At 55.6% G+C, this 23,065-nt stretch overlaps 5 protein-coding genes across 5 annotated transcripts; 4 read left to right on the plus strand and 1 right to left on the minus strand.

Annotated features, from left to right (window-relative positions):
* Positions 1–755: 755 nt before the first annotated feature.
* On the plus strand, positions 756–3,246 carry DCS_03355 (uncharacterized protein; the record flags this gene model as incomplete). Its single annotated transcript, XM_040800674.1, has 2 exons — positions 756–832; positions 1,086–3,246. The coding sequence occupies 2 exons, from the start codon at positions 756–758 to the stop codon at positions 3,244–3,246; spliced, it is 2,238 nt and encodes a 745-aa protein (XP_040655707.1).
* A 4,500-nt stretch (positions 3,247–7,746) lies between these two features.
* On the plus strand, positions 7,747–8,603 carry DCS_03356 (uncharacterized protein; the record flags this gene model as incomplete). The annotated part of the gene is made up of 2 exons (XM_040800675.1): positions 7,747–7,950; positions 8,031–8,603. 2 exons carry the CDS (start codon positions 7,747–7,749, stop codon positions 8,601–8,603), a joined length of 777 nt encoding a protein of 258 aa, XP_040655708.1.
* Positions 8,604–13,361: 4,758 nt separating this feature from the next.
* On the plus strand, positions 13,362–14,189 carry DCS_03357 (uncharacterized protein; the record flags this gene model as incomplete). Its single annotated transcript, XM_040800676.1, has 1 exon — positions 13,362–14,189. One exon carries the CDS (start codon positions 13,362–13,364, stop codon positions 14,187–14,189), a length of 828 nt encoding a protein of 275 aa, XP_040655709.1.
* Positions 14,190–16,582: 2,393 nt separating this feature from the next.
* Positions 16,583–18,163, minus strand: DCS_03358 (uncharacterized protein; the record flags this gene model as incomplete). The annotated part of the gene is made up of 2 exons (XM_040800677.1): positions 16,583–18,025; positions 18,089–18,163. The coding sequence occupies 2 exons, from the start codon at positions 18,161–18,163 to the stop codon at positions 16,583–16,585; spliced, it is 1,518 nt and encodes a 505-aa protein (XP_040655710.1).
* Positions 18,164–20,722: 2,559 nt separating this feature from the next.
* On the plus strand, positions 20,723–22,702 carry DCS_03359 (uncharacterized protein; the record flags this gene model as incomplete). The annotated part of the gene is made up of 1 exon (XM_040800678.1): positions 20,723–22,702. One exon carries the CDS (start codon positions 20,723–20,725, stop codon positions 22,700–22,702), a length of 1,980 nt encoding a protein of 659 aa, XP_040655711.1.
* Between the last annotated feature and the right edge of the window lie 363 nt (positions 22,703–23,065).

The raw sequence follows: 23,065 nt of genomic DNA on the forward strand, positions 1-23,065 counted from the left end.
CAGGGCGCCGGTGTGCCCACTCAGGCACATGGACCGCATGAAACACGGACCGCATTTCTACCCGGTACTTGGGTCGCTTGTTGTTCGCATGGGCCCGACAGCCATCCGGGGTTATCCTGGGGCGGCAGCACGTCACGTCAGGTGCAGAGGGTGCGTCCGGAACACTTGGTGATGGCGCATTGCACGCACCTATGCTTGTAGGAGTCTGCCGCCATCGCCAGCTGCCGTAGCGGAGGGGCGCGCATCAGAGACTGACTGTGCTCGGTGCTTGTGGGTGCGCTACTCAAGTACCTACCTGGCAGTGGGTGGTTGTAATTGCTGTACGTGTGCTCCGTGGTGCGTCACTCAAGTACTACCTAGTACCTACTACCTGTACCGAGAACCTGGCAGTGGGTGGCTGTAATTGCCGTACGTGTGCTCCGTGGTGCATTCGCATCAGACTGACTGTACTTACTCTGTGCTTGTCGGTGTCACCTAAGTACCTAGTACCTACTACCTGTACCGAGTACCTGGCAGTGCGTGGTTGTAATTGTTGTACTTACAGTACGCGTGCTCCGTGGTGCGTCACTCAAGCACCTACTACCGTACCGAGTACCTGACAGTGCGTGGTTGTAATTACTGCAAACAAGTACTGACTTACTCTACTGTACTCCGTACGCCTATGCGTGCTCCGCCGTGCAGCTGAGCTTGCGGATGGAACCACGGATTGGCCCTGGTGACGTAAGTAGAATGCGCACCGCCACGGCTAGGCCACAATGCAAGCACCACCGCTAGACACAATGCGAGTACCGGTACCCGTCATGGCCGGCGTCACCGTACGGGAAAAGTACCTGTACGTGCAGATGCCGCCGTCCAGGTGCCTGCGCATGCACGCGGGCGGCCGCTGGCGCTGCCTAGGGGATGGGCAGTACTTGAAATCGGCGGGCGCCCGGTACAGGTACACGCTCGGTAACGGGGCATGAATCGGCGAGCAGAGCGCTACTTGTCGTGCTGGACGGACGATGAAATGAAGGGGATGCCTATTTTCTGCCTCACTCTCGTGGGCGTTCATGCGGGGCGGTAACGTGACCGTCGCCCCATGGTAGGACTGCCCAGCCCTTACTCGCGCACGGTGGCAAACCACGGTCAACCGACGGTCCTCCAGACGTCCTCCTCCCAGCCGTCATCGCTCGCCGCCCGTTCGACCCTCGCCTCCCAGCCGGCTCGACCTGCGACCCTCGACGGCGGGGCGGAACCTTGGCCGCGGGACGGCATCCACGGCGTGCTGCTCGCCCGGCCCCCTTCTGCGGCGGCGGCGACGGCGACGATGACGACGACGGCAACGACGACGACGACGGCGGCGGCCTCTCTCGGAGCCGAGCATCGTGGGCTCGTGAGCGTGGCACCCGCAGCGGCGTACATCCTTCTCCGCCGCCCGCTTCTCCGCCGCCGCCTGCTGTTCATCTCGGCCGCCCGATCGAGCGAGTCGACCGACCCCCCCTGCTCTTCATCTCGCCCGCCCGCTCGAGCGAGTCGACCGACGCCCCCCGACTCGCGTCAGTTGGCCGCCTGCTTGGCCTTGCGCCTGCCGACGACGTCCTCGAGCTCCGTCCTCGGCCTGCAGCGCTTCATCGGCTTGACCTTTTTGCGCACGTTGGTCGACCGCTCAAAGGCGTAGGCCATGCCGATCAGCGTCTCCTCGCTCCACGGCGCGCCGGCAAAGGAGAGGCCAAACGGCATGTTCGGCCCCTTCATGTTGAGCTGGGAGAATTCGTCAACCTCGACGGGGAAGCTCTCCGACGTGGCGCCCAGCGGCACCGTGACGACGGGCGAGCCGAGGATGCCGGCGATCTGGAAGGAATTGTCGGTGTGGAAGACGAGGGCGTCGAGCTTGTGCTTGGCCAGCGCGCCCAGCAGGCCGAGGTCGCCGGCGATGCGGGTCAAGTTTCTGGCGAGCACGTCGACGGCCGGGTTGGTCTTGTTCAGGCCGTGGCCCAGGATGACGTCCCAGTAGCTCGTGTCGTGCTCGGGCCAGCGCTCCGACGGCGTGTTGCGGGTAAAGGTGAGCAGCTGCTGGAGGGACGTGATGTTGTGCGGGTTCCTCACGAGACGCGACAGGTACTCGGGCAGGTTGGAGCCGAAATCGGCGAGCATCACCATCTCGTTGTCGTTGACGTGCTCGTCGCCCTGGAGGATGTCGATGGCGTCGAGGGTCAGGTCGTCGACGATCTCGGCGCCCTCGTCGCGCATCACCTGCAGCGCCGAGGCAAAGGCCTTGAGCTCGTCGGAGCCGTCGACGAAGCTCGGGTGGCGCGGCACGCCGATGCGCTTCCCCCGGAGGCCCGTCCTGACGCAGGCGCGGGCGTAGTCGCACAAGGCCTCGGGCAGGATGGCGGCCGTGGCCTCGTCCCTGGCGTCGACGCCGGCGATGGCGGTGAGGAGGTGAGCCGCGTCCTTGACGGTCCGCGCCATGGGACCGACGGTGTCGCGCCGGTCCGAGACGGGGACGACCATGTGGCGCGAGGTGAGGCCGACGGTCGGCTTGATGCCGACGACGTTGTTGCGGCCCGCCGGCGCCACGATCGAGCCGTACGAGTCGGTCCCGAGGGCGGCCCAGGCGAGGCCGACGGAGACGGCGACGGCGCTGCCCGACGACGAGCCGTAGGGGTAGTGCTTCTCGTAGTAGGCGCCGACGGTCTGGCCGCCGGTGGCCGACCAGCCGTCGGTCGTGTTGAGGCCGCGCATGTTGGCCCACTGCGACATGTTGGCCTTGCCGAGGACGACGGCGCCGGCGCGGCGCAGCTTGGCGACGACGGTGCTGTCGCTCGCCACCGTCGCGCCGACGAGCGCGTGCGAGCCGGCCGTCGTGTTCATGGCGTCGGCCGTGGCGATGTTGTCCTTGACGAGGATGGGCACGCCGTGGAGGGCGGGGCAGCCGGACGCGCAGGTGCCGTTGCCGTGGCGCCGGTCCTCGTCGAGGCGGCTCGCGATGTCGACGGCGTCGGGGTTGATCTCGACGACGGCGCGCAGCTCGTCGTTGACCTCTCGGATGCGCGCCAAGTAGGCCTCGACGAGGTCGACGCTCGTAAAGGTGCCGTCGCCGAGGCCTCGCTGCAGCTGGTTCAGCGTCGCGTGCAGCAGCGGGGGAAAGGCGGCCGAGGCGGCCAGGGCATGCAGGGGGGCATGCAGGGCACAGGCGACGAGGAGCGCCCGGCCGAGGCCGGCGGACGACGGCATGGCGACGGCACGCACGAGTCTGCGCCTTGACGGCGAAGAAAGGGCAAAGGTTGTGGCCGGTCGAGGCGCGCGCGTCGTGGTCGGTCGGACGAGCGTCGGACGAGAGTTGCGGAGGCGAGCATGAGCACGGCCGCACTCTGCCGCATGCCCCGACGGGGATATATATATATATATTGTATATCCCCATCCGACCACGACATGCAGCACGCGCCGGCACCGCGGATACGAGCACCTTTGGTACAGCCACCGGCCATACGTCTGGCGCAAACGCTGGGAGAAAGGGCACGACGACGACGGATCCCGCGCGCCGTCGGGCAAACTTGCTCGCACCGTCGGGTAAATGCTGGACCTCAATGACCTCGACCCTCGGCACGCAGAGCAGAAGTGCACCCTTACGAGCGCCGCAAGAACGTGCTCGTGCCCATCCCTGCCCGTACTCGTCGTGCTATTGCGCAAGGAGCGATGCCGCCACGGCGTGCTCCGTACGTTTGCGGGGGCGCCCACGGCCGAGGCCATCGCCGAGCGATCTCGGGGCGGCCGGCACTGCGGGCGCAGGCGATGGACGCAGCAGGCATCGGCACGACCGAGCATACGAGGCGTGCGTCACACGGTCCGTTCGGGTCCTCGTCCTGCGCATGGCACGCGGCGTATTATGTAACTTTTATCTACATTTATTGCAGGCATCACGACCAGGTGCTGGCACGACCCAGCACGCTTGCATGGGTGATCGGAGCCGTTCCAGGGGCTCGCGGGACGAGACCCAGCAGCTACAGGTACGGTGGGGGGGGGGGGGGCAAAACTGTCGATTCAATATGTAGGAGCAGCGCCACCAAAGCTGAATCGTCATTTTTGTCAAGCGACTGTACGGCGCCGTGGGCTCGGTGCGGAGCTCCGCACAGGAACAGGTAGCGCCTGTAATTACAGCACATGCTGTATGCCGCAGGCCCAAGTACATGTGGCACGGCGGGGTGACAAAAGTGTCGATTCAATCTGTTGAAGCAGCGCCACCAAAGCTGAATGGTCATTTTTGTCAAGCGACTGTACGGTGCCGTGGGCTGGGTGCGGATCTCCGTACAGGTACAGGTAGCGCCTGTAAATACAGGACACGCGTATGCTGTAGGCCCAAGTACTGCACATGTAGTTGCAAGTGTGGGCGTGCATGTACCCTGTAAGAGGCACACGTGTGTACAGCGCTCTGCACATGCAGTACTGTACACGAATGGGTGATATGTCCTTGCTATTATTACTTGTCGTCTGGGGTGGGCATCCTTGGTTCGCTGGCGGCATGCCAGGTAATAATGGGATTACGGTACGGCGTATTAGAGTACGGAGCAGCGGGAAATGACGTGGAATAATGAATACGGAGTTTTTGCACGGCACTTGGGCGGCAAGCATGTGTACCTGGGCGGCTTCATCAAGCCCTGCTGCGCGCCCAAGTACAGCGACCGCTAGGGACAGGTAATGGTGGACAACAGTGACGATTCAGCGTCGGTAGTGCCCATGGTACAGTGGGTGTGCAGGTAGGTGCTGTAGGTGCCCATGGTACAGTGGGTGTGCAGGTACAGTGGGTGTGCGGGCACAGTGCGTCTGCAAAACAGTCCATGTGCAGGTACAGTGCGTGTGCAAAACAGTGCGTGTCCCTACGGCGCAGTACAGCCGCATACAGCACTTGCTTCGGCGCACTGCTCTCGCACGTCGGCCACCTGTAATTCCTCCGTACTCCGTATGCACTCGTGCACGCATACTGTACGCAGTTGCAGCACCATGGCCAGGGTGACCCATCCATGGACAGTGCCTTGCTCGGCGGATGGTAAAAGTATGCTGTAGGATCAAGCAGAAATGGACCGTCTCGAGGTGCATTTCATCTCGCAGGGATCATCGTGCATGCATACGAACATGCAGCATGTAGAGATCACGGCCGTATACGAGCATGCAGCATTTGTTTCCGTACAAGTGCACGCAGCAATACATGCAAGTACTGTAGTCGCATGCACTGTGAGGAATGGCTCCGACTACAGTACAGTGACCTGCATGTGCTGTACCTGCATAGGTGCCCACTACCAAATGAGTGTGCAGAGGCACTCGCCTGTACCGCATGTGCTTGTACCTGTACCTGCTCGTGCTTGCCGGCACGGAAAAGCACCAACAACGCGCCTTAATTATAGTGCCGACACCTATATTCTACAGTGCGCTACAGGCGCGGTACCTGCTCGTGTACATCTGCTGCAATTACGGAGCAAGCACTTGCGGTCCTCGAGCACCAACACCTCTTTACTTGCACTCGTCGCTACCGAACCTCGAATTGTGCCGACGGCCATGCGCAAGGTGCCTTTTCCGACGGGTGCTTTTGGCCCGCTGCGCAGGTGCCGAGCTGCATCCGAGCAGTCGCCGGGCGCCGTGACCGCCGCGCCATGACTAACGAGGCCACCGTGATGGGCCGCTACGGCCACTGAAGGACGGCCGTGGATGGCGGCGGCCCTCGTGGTGTCGGCGCCCCTCCATCCTTCCAGGGCGCCCTGCGGTGGGGGCGCGGGGGCGAGTTCGGGGGTCGGTACGCAGCAAGTGCTCGTGCATTGGCAAAAGTGCCGATTCGCCTTGTTTCAGTATTGCTTGCCACGGCGTGCCTCTACCGAAATTGAATCGTCACTGCTGTCCGGCGACCATTCGCCTTGTTTCAGTACTTGTCACGGCGTGCCTCTACCGAACTGGAATCGTCACTGCTGTCCAGCGACTGCGCAGAGCACCGACACGGTAGGCCGCCCGGCGTGCTGGGTGCGGTAGCCGGACAAATTTAACCATTCAGCCTTGGTGACCCCACTCGTACAAGTTGAATCAACAATTTTGCCACCCCACTGTATTCGGTACATGCCTACGGCGGGGGGCAATTCAACTTGTAGGAGCGGCGCTACAGTGGGGTCGCAGAAATGTCGATTCAATTTGTATGAGTAGCAACTGAATCACCTCTGTCAAGCGACTGCAGGTAGGGAACCTCCGTAGGCCGCATGCATTTCTTCTGTAGGTGCAGTCAGCAGTCACTTGACAAAGGTGACGATTCAGCTTTGGTAGCGCTGCTCCTACTTGCATATTGTAGGTGCAGTCCCGAGTACGCCGTGCCTCGGTGCCGCTTCCACTGCCGTGTTGCTGCGGCGCACTGCTGCGGCGCCGGAGCTGTTGCTCGCACGGATCCGGCACACGGCTGCGGCGCACGGCTCCGGCACTACTGTGGCGCACGGCTCCGGCACACTGCTGCGGCGTACGGCTGCGGCGCACGGCTGCGGCGCACGGCTCCGGCACACTGCTGCGGCACTGCTGTGGCGCACGGCTCCGGCACGGCTCCGGCATACTGCTGCGGCGCACCCCTCCGGCACACGGCTCCGGCACACGGCTCCGGCACTGCTGTGGCGCACGGCTCCGGCACACTGCTGCGGCGCACCCCTCTGGCGCACGGCTCCGGCACGGCTTCGGCACACTGCTGCGGCGCACCCCTCCGGCACACACCTCCCGCGCACGGCTCCGGCACGGCTCCGGCACACCCCTCCGGCACGGCTCCAGCACACCCCTCCGGCACGGTTCCGGCACACTGCTGTAGCGCACCTCCGGCACACCCCTCCGGCACGGCTCCGGCAATGGTCGAGCACATGTACATGCATGTACCAGCTAACGGACCACCCATCAACAACTGCCGCCCATCGCCGTGGATGCGAAAAACGCCAGGACGGTGCCAACACTGATCGTGGATGGCATGCATCGAACTTCAACTTGCTTGGCTCATCCCATCGCCAATGGTAATGGCTTGGCTTCTCCGATTGATTGGGAATGCTCCCGTAGCACCATCGTACCTACTGTATGGTGGCTGCATCCATTGCCGACGTGGCGACCACGCAGTGTGATTGAGCTGCACAATCCAAGTGCTTGCCCTGAAACGCAAGCAAGTATTGCCCGGCATCCGTCATTTAGGTGCCCCGTACGGAGTGTGCGCCGTCGAGAAAATCTACCATGCTTTAGTCACATCGTCAACAGGGGTTCAGCGCAGGTAATTCCAAGCCGCCACTCCCACTCAACCTGTAACCTCCCACGCCATCGTCCCCAATCATCTTCCTCCCACCACCTTGTTCTTCTTTTTATCCTCTAGAATCGTCCGTGTCGGACTCGACTGATCCGTGCTGCATACATGGCTGCATGAGCAAGCAGATACAGCAGTCCTGGGCCCATATCTGTTACAGTGTTCTCCAAGTTCATGTTTTGTATTTGTCTTGTGCTGTAATAATGTCGATCCCCCATCATTGTGCGAAACAAATCGCTTTGCTCATGGCACGCACTCCCTAGATTTTGCACGACTGTCTGGATCGAGAGGTAAATATTTAGTCTACATAAGGAGCCTTGCAGACAGGTGCATGGCGACAAACGCTGTTCCCCATCTACCGAGTGCTGGTACAGCATACCCGACAGTTCCTCCTCAGCCTGCGGTGGAACGTATCCATCATGTTACTCATCTCATCCCTCTTACTTTTTCTATCGGTCCGGTCGACCATGGCTCTTGGCGCAAACGAAACCAGGATGCCTTTCTGTGCCACCAAAGAGCCTTCCGAGGAACTTGTAAAATTCCATCAGTATTTCTCCAAGCATGAGGGTATGGCCCGCCGCAGCGAACCTCTGTCCGAGATTGAAGTTGGCGTCTGGGTGCACGTTGTCGTACCGGCCCGTGACAACAGTAGCAACGTGGCCTACATAACTGTAATTGAAATCCCGCCGTTGGCACCACTATAAATGCCATTCAACTAACATACCTACAGAAAGATAGAATCCATCAATAGTTGAAAGTCCTCAATGTCGCTTTTGCTCCAGCTGCCATCTCCTTCCACCTGCTGGGTGCCGATCGGACGTATAATGCCGGTTGGGCAACCGGACACGACGGTCGCTCCATGAAGAAAGCCCTTTATAAGGGAGGTCAGGATCGTTTGAACATATATATTGTTGAGAAGCCATTTGCTAACGAAGACGATATTACTGGTTATACCATATTACCCTCTCATCTCTGGGGAACTCACGATGGCATTGTTATCCGCGCGAGCACTATCCCTGGTGCAGTTCATGAAGATATAAATACTGATGGTAAGAGTTATCTTTGGGATGGCTACAGAGCCGGCGTCGTACTTGTCCATGAGACTAGTCACTGGTTTGGCCTATTACATACCTTTGAAGGCAACGACTGCGACGGTCCCGGCGACTATGTCGACGATACTCCAGCTCAGAAAGAAGCTACTGGCGTTTGCGGGATTCGTAAAGATTCGTGCCCTGGTTCGCCTGGACAGGACCCTGCGAATAACTACATGGATTATTTACCCGAGTTTGTTACCCCGACAGAGAGTGAAAGAAAAAGTAACTAACGAGAATGATAGCTCATGCAGGAACCAGTTTACGGCTGGTCAGATTGCTCGTATGCGAGATCTATGGAAGGTATATCGTGGGCCTGATTCGAATGCATGGTATTACCGGTTGCTTAATCTTGTCCAATATATCCTTCCTGGAAATAACAAGGGAGCTGGCGAATGTTATCGCACTTTGCATGCACATGGGATATTTCAAGGCATCACAGCAGCGCATCAATAGTTTTAGCTTTAAATGATTATTTTCCTGCGCGGTTCCGAATAGTATGTGGACCAGTACAACTATTGTTGTCTGCTCCTATACGCACAGCAACCCTTGACTGCATCCGGGCATGGAAAACAACAAAGGAAGAAGAAACTTTACAATGCAACTACGGTATCGGCCCTCCTCTCTGCCCAGCTACAGTTGACCTGTTGAGGTAGGGTAGTCAAGGCGAGGGGCAGGCTCGTTAGTTACTGAGACTAAATCGACCACGTAGTGTAAGCCATACAATGTGCTTGCTCTGAGACGCAAGTACTCGGTGTTGACAATACTAGTATTTGTTTCGTAAAACTACCCCCCCACCCAAAACATAGGACACTACCCTACCTGCTAAGCTGCTACGCACGGCGACTGGCTGGCCTGCAGTGCTCCTGACAGCCAGAATGCTACTATTATACTACTGCTAGTACGGAGTACAGGGAGTATCTAGTCGACCAAGTATGTACCTCGTAGTAAACCAATCGTATTGGCAATACAATCCTACCTTGCTGCGACTTGCAGCTACTGGCCTCGGTACCGATGCCACCCAGTACACTGCTATAACACTACCAAGGGCGTCTCTAGGGCGGGCCGCCAACGTACCAGCCATTAACGCCGTGGATGCGAAAAAACCGCCAGGACGGTGCCAACACTGATCGTGGATAGGCCGTGGTGGGGTGCAGTGCAGCTCAATTCGAAGCCGCCACTCCCACGCAACCTGAAACCTCCCATCGCCATGCCATTATGCCCAATAAATCTTCCTCCAACCATTCACCCCGCACTTCTCATTGTCCTCCAGAATCGTCCGTATCGAAATTGACCGATGAATTATATGTATGACGGTACGAGCAGACACAGCAGTCCTGGCCCCATATTTGTTACAGTGTCATCTAAACTCATCATGTTTTGTATTTCTTCTGTGTTGTAATGTTGTCCATCCTCCATTATTCTGCGAAGCAACTAGCTTTACTCACGGCATGGAGCCACTAGCTTTTGTTCTGTTTCTGGGCCTCATCCATGCCAAACGAGTCGACGATCTGGATGGAGAGGTGCAAATTTTATATATATAGACGCTGTTCCCATCTACCGAGTGCCGGAACGCCGTATTCATCAATTCCTCCTCGGCCTGCGGTAGAACGTATCCATTATGTTATTCTTCGTCTTATCCCTACTGCTTTTTCTATCGGTCCGATCTACCTTAGCTCATGATGAAGCCAGCATGGCTTTCTGTGCCACCGAAGAGCCTTCGGAGGAACTTGTTAAATTCCATTAGTATTTTTCCAAGAATAAGGGTATGGCCCGCCGCAGCGACCCTCTTCCCGAGATTACAGTCGGCGTATGGTATGGGTGCATGTTGTTGTACCATCCCGTGATAATACTAGCGAGGTAGCCTATGTAACTGTAATGGAAATCCCGATATTCGTACTGCTATAAATGCCATTCAACTAGCATAACAATAGAAAGAGAGAATCCATCAACAGTTGAAACTTCTCAATTCTGCCTTTGCTCCAGCTGCTATCTCCTTCCACCTGCTGGGTGCCGATCGGACATATAATGCCGATTGGGCAACTAGCCACGACCGCTTATCCATGAAGAAAGCCCTTTACAAGGGAGGCCAGGATCGTTTAAATATATATATTGTTGAGCAGACGGATTATACCGATGAAGCCGTTGCCGGTACTTCCTTTTTACCCTCTCATCTCTGGGGAGCCCATGATGGCGTCACTGTGAGTGCGAGAACTGTCCCTGGCGCGGTTCATAATTATAAGAATCACCATCGGGACAACTATAGAGCAGGCGGGGCTCTTATCCACGAGGTCGGTCACTGGTTTGGCCTATTACATACATTTGAAGGCGGGAGCTGCAACGGTGCCGGCGACTACGTCGACGATACTCCGGCTCAACTAGAACCTACCCATGCTTGCGGGGTTCGCAAGGACTCGTGCCCTAATCAGAGCGGACAGGATCTCGCGAATAACTATACGGATTTTTTACCCGAGTTTGTCACCCCGACAGAGAAAGACAGAGAGAGCAGAAATAGTAGCTAACTGGAATTGTAGTGCATGTGCACTGCGGTTTACGCCGGGCCAGATTGCTCGTATGCGAGATCTGTGGAGGGTATATCGTGGTCCAGAATCGAACGCATGGTATTACCGGTTGCTTAACCTTGTTAATTACCTCCATCCTGGAAAATAAAAGGGAGCTGGCCAAGGTTGTATGGGTATGGATAGCATTGCACTTTGCATGTGCGTGGGACACTTTAAACCGTCACTACGGCGCATGAGCCATGACCGTAAACGATTGTCATCTTTGCCCTGCATGATTTTGAACAGCGTGTGGATCGGCATAGCTATCACTGTCTGCTCCCTACTGTCTGCTCTCTACTGTCTGCTCTCTACTGTCTGCTCCTTACTGTCTGCTCTCCTTGCGACACTTGTGCCCATAGCAACCCTTCTTTCGATCGACCGCATCTGGGCATGATAAGCACAAACGTATAAAAACAAAAGGAGAAATAGACTTGACGGGCCACGCATGTTGTATTCTTCAACCTACCGATCCGGCTGCCTTGAGTACTCCAAATTAAAGTATCTGTGTATATATATTGACCGAGGCAAGTCGGGACATATTGTAGGTAGAATCACCCAGACAATGATTACGTAATCGAACAGGGTGTGATTACGTAAGGGATCAATAGGTCGCGTCAATGCAACCTGTTTTTTCTCCCTTTGTACCAATTTGATTCATTGAAAGCAATCTCTTGTACCAATTTGATACATTGAAAGAGATCTCTTGTTACCAGTTTCCCCCAGAACCGAATCAACAGTATCAAAATACGCAGGTTGGTAGGTTGATCGAGTGCAACACGTGACCCGAGTGCAGGGAAGCAAAATCCAGCTGCATCGGCCGGCCTGGCTGTCCGGCCATTGCGGTTGACCTACGTTAGATTGGCACCATGCGCGGCGTCGGCTCGTTACTCGTCGAGCCCCGGATATAAAATGGCACGGGCACCTTGAGGATGTTTATTATCGGCGGTTCCAAGTCCATGATTTGGCCCGCCGTGTGCGAGTGCCCGACGGCGACGCCGTGATGACTGCCGAGGCCACGGTGACGGGCTGCAGCACTGGAGGAGCACTGCTGTAGGTCGGGTGCCTACAGCGGGCAAGTACCTACCAATGCACGAATACAGGCGGGCACAGAGCCTTTGGCACAGGCACTGTCGGGCGCCGGGCCGTGACCGCAGGCCTGATGGTGCCGGCACAGTCCATCCTTCCAGGGCGTCCAGCGGGGGTTGTACGCCCAGGCGCTCCCCCGTCGTGCCTCGATACCTACCTGGTACCTACAGCACTCACCTAGTACTTGCAGCACTCGATGCCCTAACAAACTCTACACGTACGCTTACGAACAGTGGCACCAAGGCACGGTACCGATTGCTACGGCGCACCAGGTAATACGTACTGGTGGGAGTGCACGGGTACTCTGCAAGTACAGTCGCTTGACAAAAGTGACGACAAAAGTGACGGTTCAGTTTTGGTAGTGCCACTCTTACAAATTGAATCGACATTTTTGCCACCCCGCTATACTGTGCTCGCGCTGTCAAGTGCAGGTAATACGTTGGTGCCATCTGCTGCCATCTGCCACCATCTGCTGCCATCTGCCGCCATCTGCCGCCATCTGCTGCCATCTGCTGCCGTCTGCTGCCATCTGCTGCCGTCTGCTGCCGTCTGCCACGGCGCCGCTGCCACCATTGCTGCGGCCGACTGCGAGGTGCCGGCTAACGCGTGGAGCAGCAATCAACCAGCGTTGCGAGCCGAGGAGTACCAGCCAGCGAACGGCTGGAGTAGCAATCAACCGTCGTTGCGAGCCAACGAGTACGAGCCAGGCACCAAGTGCCGGCTAACACGTAAAGCAGCAATCGACCGGCGTTGGCAGCTAACGAGTATTACCAGCGCCAGCTAATGCGTGGAGCAGCAGCCAACAAGTACCAGCCAGCTACACCAAGTGCCGGCTAACACGTGAAGCAGCAGTCGACCAGTGTTGGCAGCTAACGAGTACCAGCCGGCTACAACAAGCAAGTGCTGGCTAACACGTAAAGCAGCTATTCACCAGTGTTGGCAGCCAACGAGTACCGGCCAGCTCCCTAGTACCGGCTAACGCGTAATGCAGCAACCGACCAGTGTTGGCAGCTAACGAGTACCGGCCCATGAGTACCGGCCCATGAGTACCAACGAGCGAGTGCTTGTGGTCGATGCGGCGACGGGGCGACGCAACGCTGGTCGTGCTCGCCTTGGAGAGTCGCGCCGGCGAATATACTCCTTCCCCTGGCGGAATATTTTTGCCCATTCCCTCGCATCTCATGTCATGGCAGTTGAAGGGCAGCACGACATCCCTCGGAGCGCTCCCTACACGGCACGGTCGTCGCCTGGTACGTACCAAGAGTCGCACGTATTACTGCACTTGCCTTCCTAGGTGCTGGCCATCGTGGCACCTTCCCCGTGTAGGGGTCCGTCCCCTAACCCATGCCCGACGACTACAAAAAGCAGAATCTCTGGCTCGAGAAGCATCTCCTCAATTCAACCCAGTCTCCAATTCATCGCAGTCTTCAATTCATCGCAGTCTTCAATTCAACGCAGTCTTCAATTCAACCCAGTCTCGAGTTCAACGCAGTCTCTAATTCAACCCAGTCTCCAATTCACCCCAGTCTCCAATTCACCCCAGTCTCCAATTCAACGCAGTCTTCAATTCAACGCAGTCTCCAATTCACCCCAGTCAATTCACCCCAGTCTCGAATTCAACCCAGTCTCGAGTTCAACCCAGTCTCGAATTCAACCCAGTCTCGAATTCAACCCAGTCTTGAATTCAACCCAGTCTCGTATTCACCCCAGTCTCGAATTGAACCCAGTCAATTCACCCCAGTCTCGAATTCAACCCAGTCAATTCACCCCAGTCTCGAATTCAACCCAGTCAATTCACCCCAGTCTCCAATTCAACCCAGTCAATTCACCCCAGTCTCCTCCAATTCACCCCAGTCAATTCACCCCAGTCTCCAATTCACCCCAGTCAATTCACCCCAGTCTCCAATTCAACGCAGTCTTCAATTCACCCCAGTCTCCAGTTCAACCCCGTCTTCAGTTCAGCCCCGTCTTCAATTCAACCCAGTCTCCAGTTCAACCCTGTCTTCAATTCAACCCAATCTTGAATTCAACCCAATCTCCAATTCACCCCAGTCTCCAATTCAACCCAGTCTCCATTTCACCCCAGTCAATTCACCCCAGTCATCAAGTTTCAACCATCAAGAATCAAGATTCCATCACTCTCGAGTTCAAATTCCACTCCCAACACGATGATTCGCTTCGGCGTGGAGTTTGAAATGATTCTGGTGCCCAAGGAATCTACCTTTGCCATCCTCGAGGAGTATTACGAGTTTCAACAACTTCGGCCGATTGAATAGAATTCAAAACGGCCGTCCGACAACCAGCCGAGTATCCCCGTGAACCTTGGGGAGCCAGAAGGCGCCGACGACACTAATGTCGACCGCTTACCAGTCGGCATCGAAATCTCGACGCCCATCCTTTCGTCCACTTGGTCAGACGAGCTGACGAGACGAAATCTGAACGGCCGGCACCCTGGAAAGAGGAGGTGATGAAAGTGTGGACTGTTGTCGAGACTATACTTCGATATCGTGACCGAGTACCGGCACAAATGCGGCACTCACGTCCACGTCAGTCCACCAGACGGCTTTACGGCTGAACCAGGTCGGCCAGTTCGCTCGCTTCCTAGTCACGAACCTGGACACAATTACCAATCACATCCCGCAAGAGCGCTCGGCTGTACAATACGCCCAGCCAAACTTCCAAGTGCGGCCACCGCCGGACCTGGTGAGGCTGCATGGCCAGCGCTCTGTCGAGGATCTGGTTGAGATGATGATGCCCAGAGAGGAGGACGTCAATCCCATGACGCTTCCTGATCCGAGGTACGTGGCATGGAATTTCTTGCCACTCCTGGATGGGAGGGGAACGATTGAATACCGACAGCCTCCCCACGTCACGACTCTTGCGGAAGCTGAGTATTGGATCCAGACGACCTTGCACCTGTGCTTTCGTGCTCTGAACGGAATGCATTAGGCGGCGTCTGGTCCCTCACCGGCATGCCACAGTTGCGCCATCCCATCAGGGCCATCTCATACGGATGCGTGTGACGGAGCCGCCACGATGAAGTGTCGTTGTCCTGCTAGACAGCTTGGAGTCCGCCCTGTGCATGGTCATGGCGGCGACTCGGCGGCGAATACATTTTGGATAACCCTAGTCTTTTCGACTGTCGACTGTGCGACGTGATGGGCCCCATCCGTGACGGAAAGCTGCGCCATTCTTTGCCCGCGCAATTGCCCCCCTCTCCCCTCGACATGTGCACGCGATGCGCACTTGGTGATGCTTTGTAGGTATGGTTGGAACCTTTGTTTCCTTTGTTGGGAATCCTCTGCCCCGTCTGCTCCGATGCTGTAACTGTACGTGACGACCGTCATGGCGCCGCCCGTTGGGCCCAACACGTACCTGCCGGCGAGTATTATATACGCGCTCACGCACGCACACAATCACGCACGCACTCACTCACGCACTCACTCACTCACGCACTCACTCACTCACTCACTCACGCACTCACTCACTCACTCACTCACTCACTCACTCACTCACTCACTCACTCACTCACTCACGCACTCACTCACTCACTCACTCACTCACTCACTCACTCACTCACTCACTCACTCACTCACTCACTCACCCACCCACCCACTCACTCACTCACTCACTCACTCACTCACTCACTGCACTGACTCCATACACTGACGGAATGGTAAAACTATACTTACTCCGTACGGAGTGTTTCTTATTATATTGATGCCCGTCAACAAGCACATCCTCCTTTGACAACAACGGAGCAAAATGTATTCGCAACGATACGCCAACACTAATTCGCACCGTGAGAATGTTTGCAACACAGGCACCCACTATCTGGCACGGCGAACGAGTGCAGCCATGGGATTTTCGTGCAGGATTTTGTCGCATGTCCATGGGTGAGAGCGGGTACTGCGCAGCGTGCCATGGCAGCCTCCATGAGCATCGAATGGCTCTATTACGGGACTGACTCGTCCAGGTCCTGCCTGCGATGGTGGGAGCATCTCGCCAAGCCGCGCCCTCGATTCCGACATGGCGGTGATGACGTTGGTGCCGAGGCCTCTGCGACACGTCTCATTGCTGTCCAGAGTATTTCCCGTCCAGAATATTTCCCGTCCAGAATATTTCCCGTCCAGAATATTTCCCGTCCAGAATATTTCCCGTTCAGAATATTTCCCGTCCAGCTCCGCATCGTTCACGGCGCAAGGGCTTGCAATACGATTTCCGAAACCGTGGCGTGGAAGAGCAGGCAGGACTTTGCTCCGAGTGCTCCGAACAAGTATGACATGGAATCTAGGTCGATGACCATCGTACAAGGTGGCCACCGTAGGAACGGAGACACGGCTGGTAGAAATCCTCGCATTGCTGCCGTGGGCAGGCAGAGCTTCTAGCTAATACTAGTAGGCATAACCATCCAGAGTGCTTTGCCAGTGCAATCCTGCAAGGTAGGTCAGATCCTCCCATCGGTTGGGCCCATGCTGATGCCCCTACTGTAGCGGCAACCATGATCTAGGTAGCCATCGTCGGGTCCGTCCAACGACGACGCGGCGGATTGCCGATACCTTGCATCAAGAAGCAGGCGAATCCGCCAAACGGCCCAGTCCCCTTTCGATGGCCGCTCTGATCAAGGTGCTGTTGATCCTGGGACGAGTCTCGTCCAAAAAGGAGTGCAGGTTTTGGTTGATGACGGGTACCGTTTCCTCGGCCGTCGCATTCTTCTCGAAAATCTGACGGATGACCGTTTGCGCCGTGACGTTCTTGCCGACGTCGAGAAGAACATTTTTCACGCCCTCTGCCGCCAAGTCGAACAGCTTCTCTCCCATCGCCTGCGCCGGCAGCCCGTGGGCCTCGAGACAATCCCACGTGCTGGCGTAGTTGTCGCTGCCGAAGTGATGAAAGCACCACGCCGCCGATCCTTTGCTCTCCTCCGTCGCCTTTACCTCGTCGCGCTTGCTCCTCGTCGCACCGTCGGGCTTGCGAAAGTACCACGGGGCGGCGAGTCGGCTCGCCAAGCAAGCCTTCCTCAGCGGCCTCGGCACGTCCTTCATGCATACCCTCAGCGTTCCTCGGCACCATTCGCTGGCGGATCTGCAATCGGCCCTGGGCAGTCGCCATTCAAAGATCTGTCGTGGCGGGTACTGTCGTAGCTTCAAGCACTCGGCTTCCGAGCCGTACAGTTTGATGGACGCTGGAAGCTTGCAGAATGCATGCGATCCCATGCAATCTTCCGTCGACATCGCACCTCTGCAGCGTGGGGAGTATACGATGGAGAAGGGTCGTTTCTCTCGCCTGGCGAGGCACTTGACCGTCTCGTTGTAGTAATGCTGCAATGCAACCGTTGCCGCCTCAGGAGCGCTGTCGCTCGCCTTGTTCTCCCTCGCCAATTCCAAGAAGGCGTTCCTGTCCTCCTTGTTCAAATTCTTGGCTGCTGCGCCCTTGGCAACCTTGTCGCAATACTCGACAGTTCCCACGCAAACCTCCGTGACATCTCCATTGCATTTGTCGGCGGCAAGCGGAAAAAACCAAGGCGTTCTGCCCTCCACTCCGTTTGCTTCTTTTTCTCGTCGTGCGAAGCAATCCGGCATCGATCCGTAGATGGCAACCTGAGCTAGCTTTCGGCACCATACCTCGGTGCCCTCGCACACCTCCGTGTTTCTTACCTGATCCGGGCATGGCGGATAATTTTGCTGTCGAAGGTAGGGTCCTTTCTCTCGAGATTCGAAGCAGGCCATTCTGATGCTTCGGTTTTCGATGCGGCCGCAGACGCCCTCGGTGCCGGCGCAAGGTTCGGATTCGGGCAGCGTGTCACCTAGGTGTTGGCAATCTATCTTGACCGACTCCCAGTCGAGAGTCACGTTGGCCGGCCGCTCCTCGTAGGCATTGAAGCAGTCGTCCTGGCTGGAGTATTCTCTGGCGAAGAACGCTCCGCAGTAGACGTCGGTTCCCGCGCAGGGTCCGTCAACCTTGTTGCAGTTGTTGCGTCCGAATTGCCATTGCAGTTTCGCCTGCATCTGAAAAGGATGGTTAGCTTTTCCGTCGCCGATGAGTCGCGCCCCGGATCGACGGTTGCGTACCTCGGCCGTCGCGGCGGGAACCCAGAGGAACACGGCCGGGACCAGCAAAGCTGGACGAAGGTGCGAGAGATGCATCGCGAATCGATGCTACGTCGACGCACGGTGAAGGGTGACGGCGGTGAAGGGTGACGGGGGTGCGGAAGGGATTTTGGAACAAGGCCGGTCTTCATATCTGCGGACGCACCTTCACCTTTGGTAATATGAACGCCTACGCAGAGTATATCTCTAGCCCGTCCCAACGGGAGCATTCATCTTTTCATGACCTCGTCAAGCTATTCAAACCTGCCCCCTGCCGACTCCATCAAGCCCCGCCACTACGGAGCAGAGTTTGGAGCAAAAATAGTCGTGACACTTACACGTACACCTACTCTTGCATGTCCTTGCAACCTATTACTTGCTAATTTACAAGTACACTGCAAGTCGGTGCAGTACGGAGCACGAGGATCTGTATCCATGTGCCGAAGCAAGTACGCTATGGGTGCATTATTACCTACAAGTAATCATACTCGTACCTGTACGGTCACATCACCTACCACACTTATAGGTGTACTCGTACTTTTATGCGCAGGCTCTACAGGCTCTAGCATGGGCATCATTATCATTATCACTAGAGTACTGCTGTGTATGGATGCTTACTTGGGTACGTAACGGAATACGCACTTATATGTACAGAACATGTAGATGGTTGAGCAGGTCCAAGTAAACCTTGGTGTGCTGTCCTGTACTGTAAGGGGTTTGTAAGTAAGTAGGTGTGTGTAAGTAGGTGTAAGTAGGTTTATTTAGTTACCAATACTTATCTACGGCGTCCTCCGTACTACGAGCGGCAATAGTCACGAGGACCAGATCACGAGCTACTATTGCTATTACTTGACGAGAATGGACCGACGCAGATAGGTCAGCTCAATTACGAAATGAATTCGTCGCCTACTGTAGAGGTAGTGTACAGTAGAGCTGGTGCAGATATGCGGCCTATACCCATGGATTGGCTCCAAACGATGGCCAACATTAGCTGAGCCCCTGATACTTGACAGTACAGCAGCGCACTATTATTAAATAATAGTCACCAGTCGTCCTCCTCATCCGGCAACTGATATTTCAGCCATCTGCGCATTTACAACTACATGTACGTAACAGATGCCAACCGCAAGCCAGCACCAGCCCCACTGACAGGGGCCGGGGCCGTTTTTTCAATCCACCCCTGTGAATAGTATAACATAACCGAATGCTAACGAGCGATGCATGTGCTGTAAGTAGTTGTATTACTTGTACTTTCCAGCAGTCATGCTCTTGGTTGTACTAAACCTGTACAAGTGCTTGTCAGTGGATCGAGTAAGAGTTTACTCCAGACTCCGGGTGTATTTGTACTATCTTGCCCGGAGAAATTACGTGGAACTATAAAAGTAAGTACACCATAGTACTGCAAGTACTGCAAGTAAGCAAGTACTTTGTCCTGTAATAGCTAGTTATTACTACAAGCATATTGGCACACAGTTATTACAAGCATATTGGCACACAGTTATTACTACAAGTATTTTGGCACAGAATTATTACTGCAAGTATATTGGCACATAGTTATTACTACAAGTACAGTATATTGGCACAGTTATTACTACAAGTATATTGGCGCAGAATTATTACTACAAGTATATTGGCACACAGTTATTACTACAAGTACAGTATTTTGGCTCAGAATTAATACTACAAGTATATTGGCACACAGTTATTACTACAGGTACAGTATATTGGCACAGAGTTATTACTGCAAGTATATTGGCACACAGTTATTACTACAAGCATTTTGGCACAGAGTTATTACTACAACTATATTGGCACACAGTCATTACTACAAGTATGTTGGCACACATGAAAGATGGAAGACGCCAACTCTACTTGTACGTTGTGCACAGGTAGAAATTCATGGCCATACTCGTCATAATTATTATCACGCCTACTGCAAGTACTGTATAGTATCATATGCTATAATACCTCACGGGACCGTAGCTTCATCTACAACTACCTGTACCCCTACTACTCCTACAAGCACTCTTGTCAAGTATTTGCTTCGACATGTACTGTAGAGAGCCATAATACACGTACCTACATCCGCAGTACCTTCACCTGCAGTGCAGTTCACTTCGATACACCCATCGTACAATGTGCGTGTGCAGTGCTTGTGCTCCTTTCTGACAGGCCCTCTACGGCCTACGTGCTACCCACGGCAGAGTAGTCCTTCTCCGCATCATGTTACATACCTGTAGCATACTCAAAACTCAAGTACACCTTCACCTGTGCTTGCCATCATCATGTACGTAATTGATAGACTAGTAAGATATGAGAACCAGAAAGAGAGAACGGGTTAATACCGCGACCTCTATACCTTTCTGGAGAGGACCGTGGATCTGCGGATGGCCCAAGCACGGCTGCCATATCCACGCGGGGCATAATAATACAGCATGTGGTTTCTTACGTCGACCGATTTTCAGGTCACACGGATTGCTGCGAGTGTTAGCTGACCCCTTTCTCGCCGACATAGCAACATCCTGCTATTATATCGGCTTCTCCCTCGCGCAGATACCGATCCGAGGCCGGCCCAACTTCAACCCTGAGCTGCGCTGCAAGCGTCGACTCGCCACCATGCGCCCTTTCTCATCACTGCTCGTCTCCGCGCTGCTGCTCTTTCAGCAAACGAGTTTCGTCTTTGCCGTTCCGCCACCAGCCTCGTCGTCTGGTGGCCTCAAACCTCGCGCAGGACCCGCGGCTGGCCCAAAATTAGTCTGGGTCGTCACCACTCTCTCCGTCGGCGATATCAAGGGGGCCGGGGGGGTTCTCCCTCGTGGTAACACGGGATGGAGTCTTTGGGCTCATTACCATGGAGCAGAGGACAGCGTCTGGGTTTCTGCAACCGCGAGCGAGGAAGCGTCCAGGATGATACTTTCCGGCAAAGCACGAACCGTCATGCTCGTCCACGCAGGGCCGAACTGCATCTCGGATCTCGAGACACTAGGCCGGCACGTTCCTGTCGACGCCGATGCGTATTCCTTTCTCGGAGGCGTCCGCTCAGGGCAAATAATTCGGTACATGACCATGTCGAAAAATAACGAGGTGATTCGGACCGTCGAAAATGAGTTCTACACCCCCGGGTTCTACGAACCCTTGCGCGCGTCCGGCGGGCAATACGGCCTAGCAGGATTCCCAATCGACCACGTCGCCTTGACCGAACTCCCATGGAGCGCCGCCATTCTGCAAACGGGCCCGGCGGCTCTCAAGCTGTTCATGGACAGCATAGCGGAAAGTGTGGGGTGGCACGGCGCAATGCCATTGATTGACAAACCTGGACTCGTCTTCACCGCAGGAGTTAACATTTTCAAAGACCTTGAAGTGATTGAAAAGGCCGAAAATGTTGCCTTGAGAGCCAGCAAGTCAGCAAAAGCCTTTGACCAATTCGTAACGGCTCAAGACGCGTACAAATCAGCCGAGTCCAACCTTTGGAGAGTGGCTCGCCTGGTCTCAGATACCACTTTTCTTTCGAGAGAGTACTATGATCGCGCATGGCAAATGATGCTCACGGCGGCAAAGGCCATGACGAATATCCAGTGGGGGGCCAACACGCAGCAGGCGGCGGAGCTGCTGGAAAAAATCCATTCCGATTCCAAGGAGCTGCAAAAGTTGGCAGAAGAGCACGGCATGGGAGAGAAAGCCACGGGAGAGCGAGCGACTTCGTTGACTTCCAGCGTAATGACGAATGTTCAATCGCTCGAAGAGCTTCTGGACAGGTTGACGGACGAGAATGAGAAAAATACCATGCAAGTGGAAGAGCTGCAAAAAACGCTGCGTTTCGGAAAGGATTCCCCGCAGGTGCGGAGGCTAAATGAAGGCATTCAGTGGCTAGGAAAATATCGCGAGGGCAAGGAAAAAGCCATCGAGCGAGCCGTGGCCAAACATGATGCCATCATACAGGTTCAGAATCCGTATTTGGAAAAGCTCAAGCCAATGGTTCACGAAGCCAGAGAGGTCGTCAAGGCCATCGATGCCGAAGTGCAGAGCAGAGAGACGTTTGCGCGCAACATGGAGACGCTCAAACACCTAGCACCCGAAGGCTCCTATGTTCAAACCGGTGCCTTGGTGGCACTGAGTCTGCTGTCGTCCATCGCCGTCGGAGGCGCCTTGACCTTGGCATCGTTGAAGCAGGCCGGGGTAACCATGTTGGGGTCCGGAACCATGGCGCAGCGCATCGTTTTATTGGCTCATCGAACTTTAACTTCTTCGGCCGACGAATTTCAGCGACTTGTTCTGAACGAGATGGGCGTCGCCGTCGAGGATGTGGCCCCGGACGTCCCGCAGGTGAGAGGAAACACACGTCTCAACCTAGCAGTTGGCCAAGTCGAGCTGGGAGCAGCCTCGCAACAGCTCAGCCCAGAAAGTCCGCAGGCCGAGCTGGCAAAGAGGACCAAGATTTACAGGTGGCAAGACGACGATGAAGACGGGAAAATAGTTTCGCGGGCGGTCTCGCTCGTGATGGAACAAATTCTGGCCGAGGCTGGACGTCATGGGTTCGAACTAGCTCGTCGTGGAATGGAGTTGGCACAAGCAAAGAAGGGGCACACGAGCGGTTGAGTTTCGTTTTAGGGAGGACGAGAGGTAGCCGGAGCCCTCGTTCGGGAAGGTGTTGTCTCCGAGGCCGATGGTGATCAGTGTCGTCTCTGCCTTGGCAGCATGACCAAGATGTATACAAGTAAATGGAGAACGAAGGGTCGTGTCGAATTTCTTGCCTTGGTCGCTCGGCACATTATGACTGCTCCGGGAAAGTGACTGACTGGTGTAGCGTCAACATGTCCCTGCCAGCTCCATGGTCGAAGGAGAAACGACAGATGGCGAGTAGCGAGGATGTATGCCAACGAGGCGCGGAATCCTGCTTTAAGTATTGTAAACTAGTACGGCTAGTTGTAAACCATTTGCTCCTCGAGCCTAACGCATGCC

This window comes from Drechmeria coniospora, chromosome 02 (assembly GCF_001625195.1).
Source record: "Drechmeria coniospora strain ARSEF 6962 chromosome 02, whole genome shotgun sequence".
Classification (NCBI taxonomy): Eukaryota; Fungi; Ascomycota; class Sordariomycetes; order Hypocreales; family Ophiocordycipitaceae; genus Drechmeria; species Drechmeria coniospora.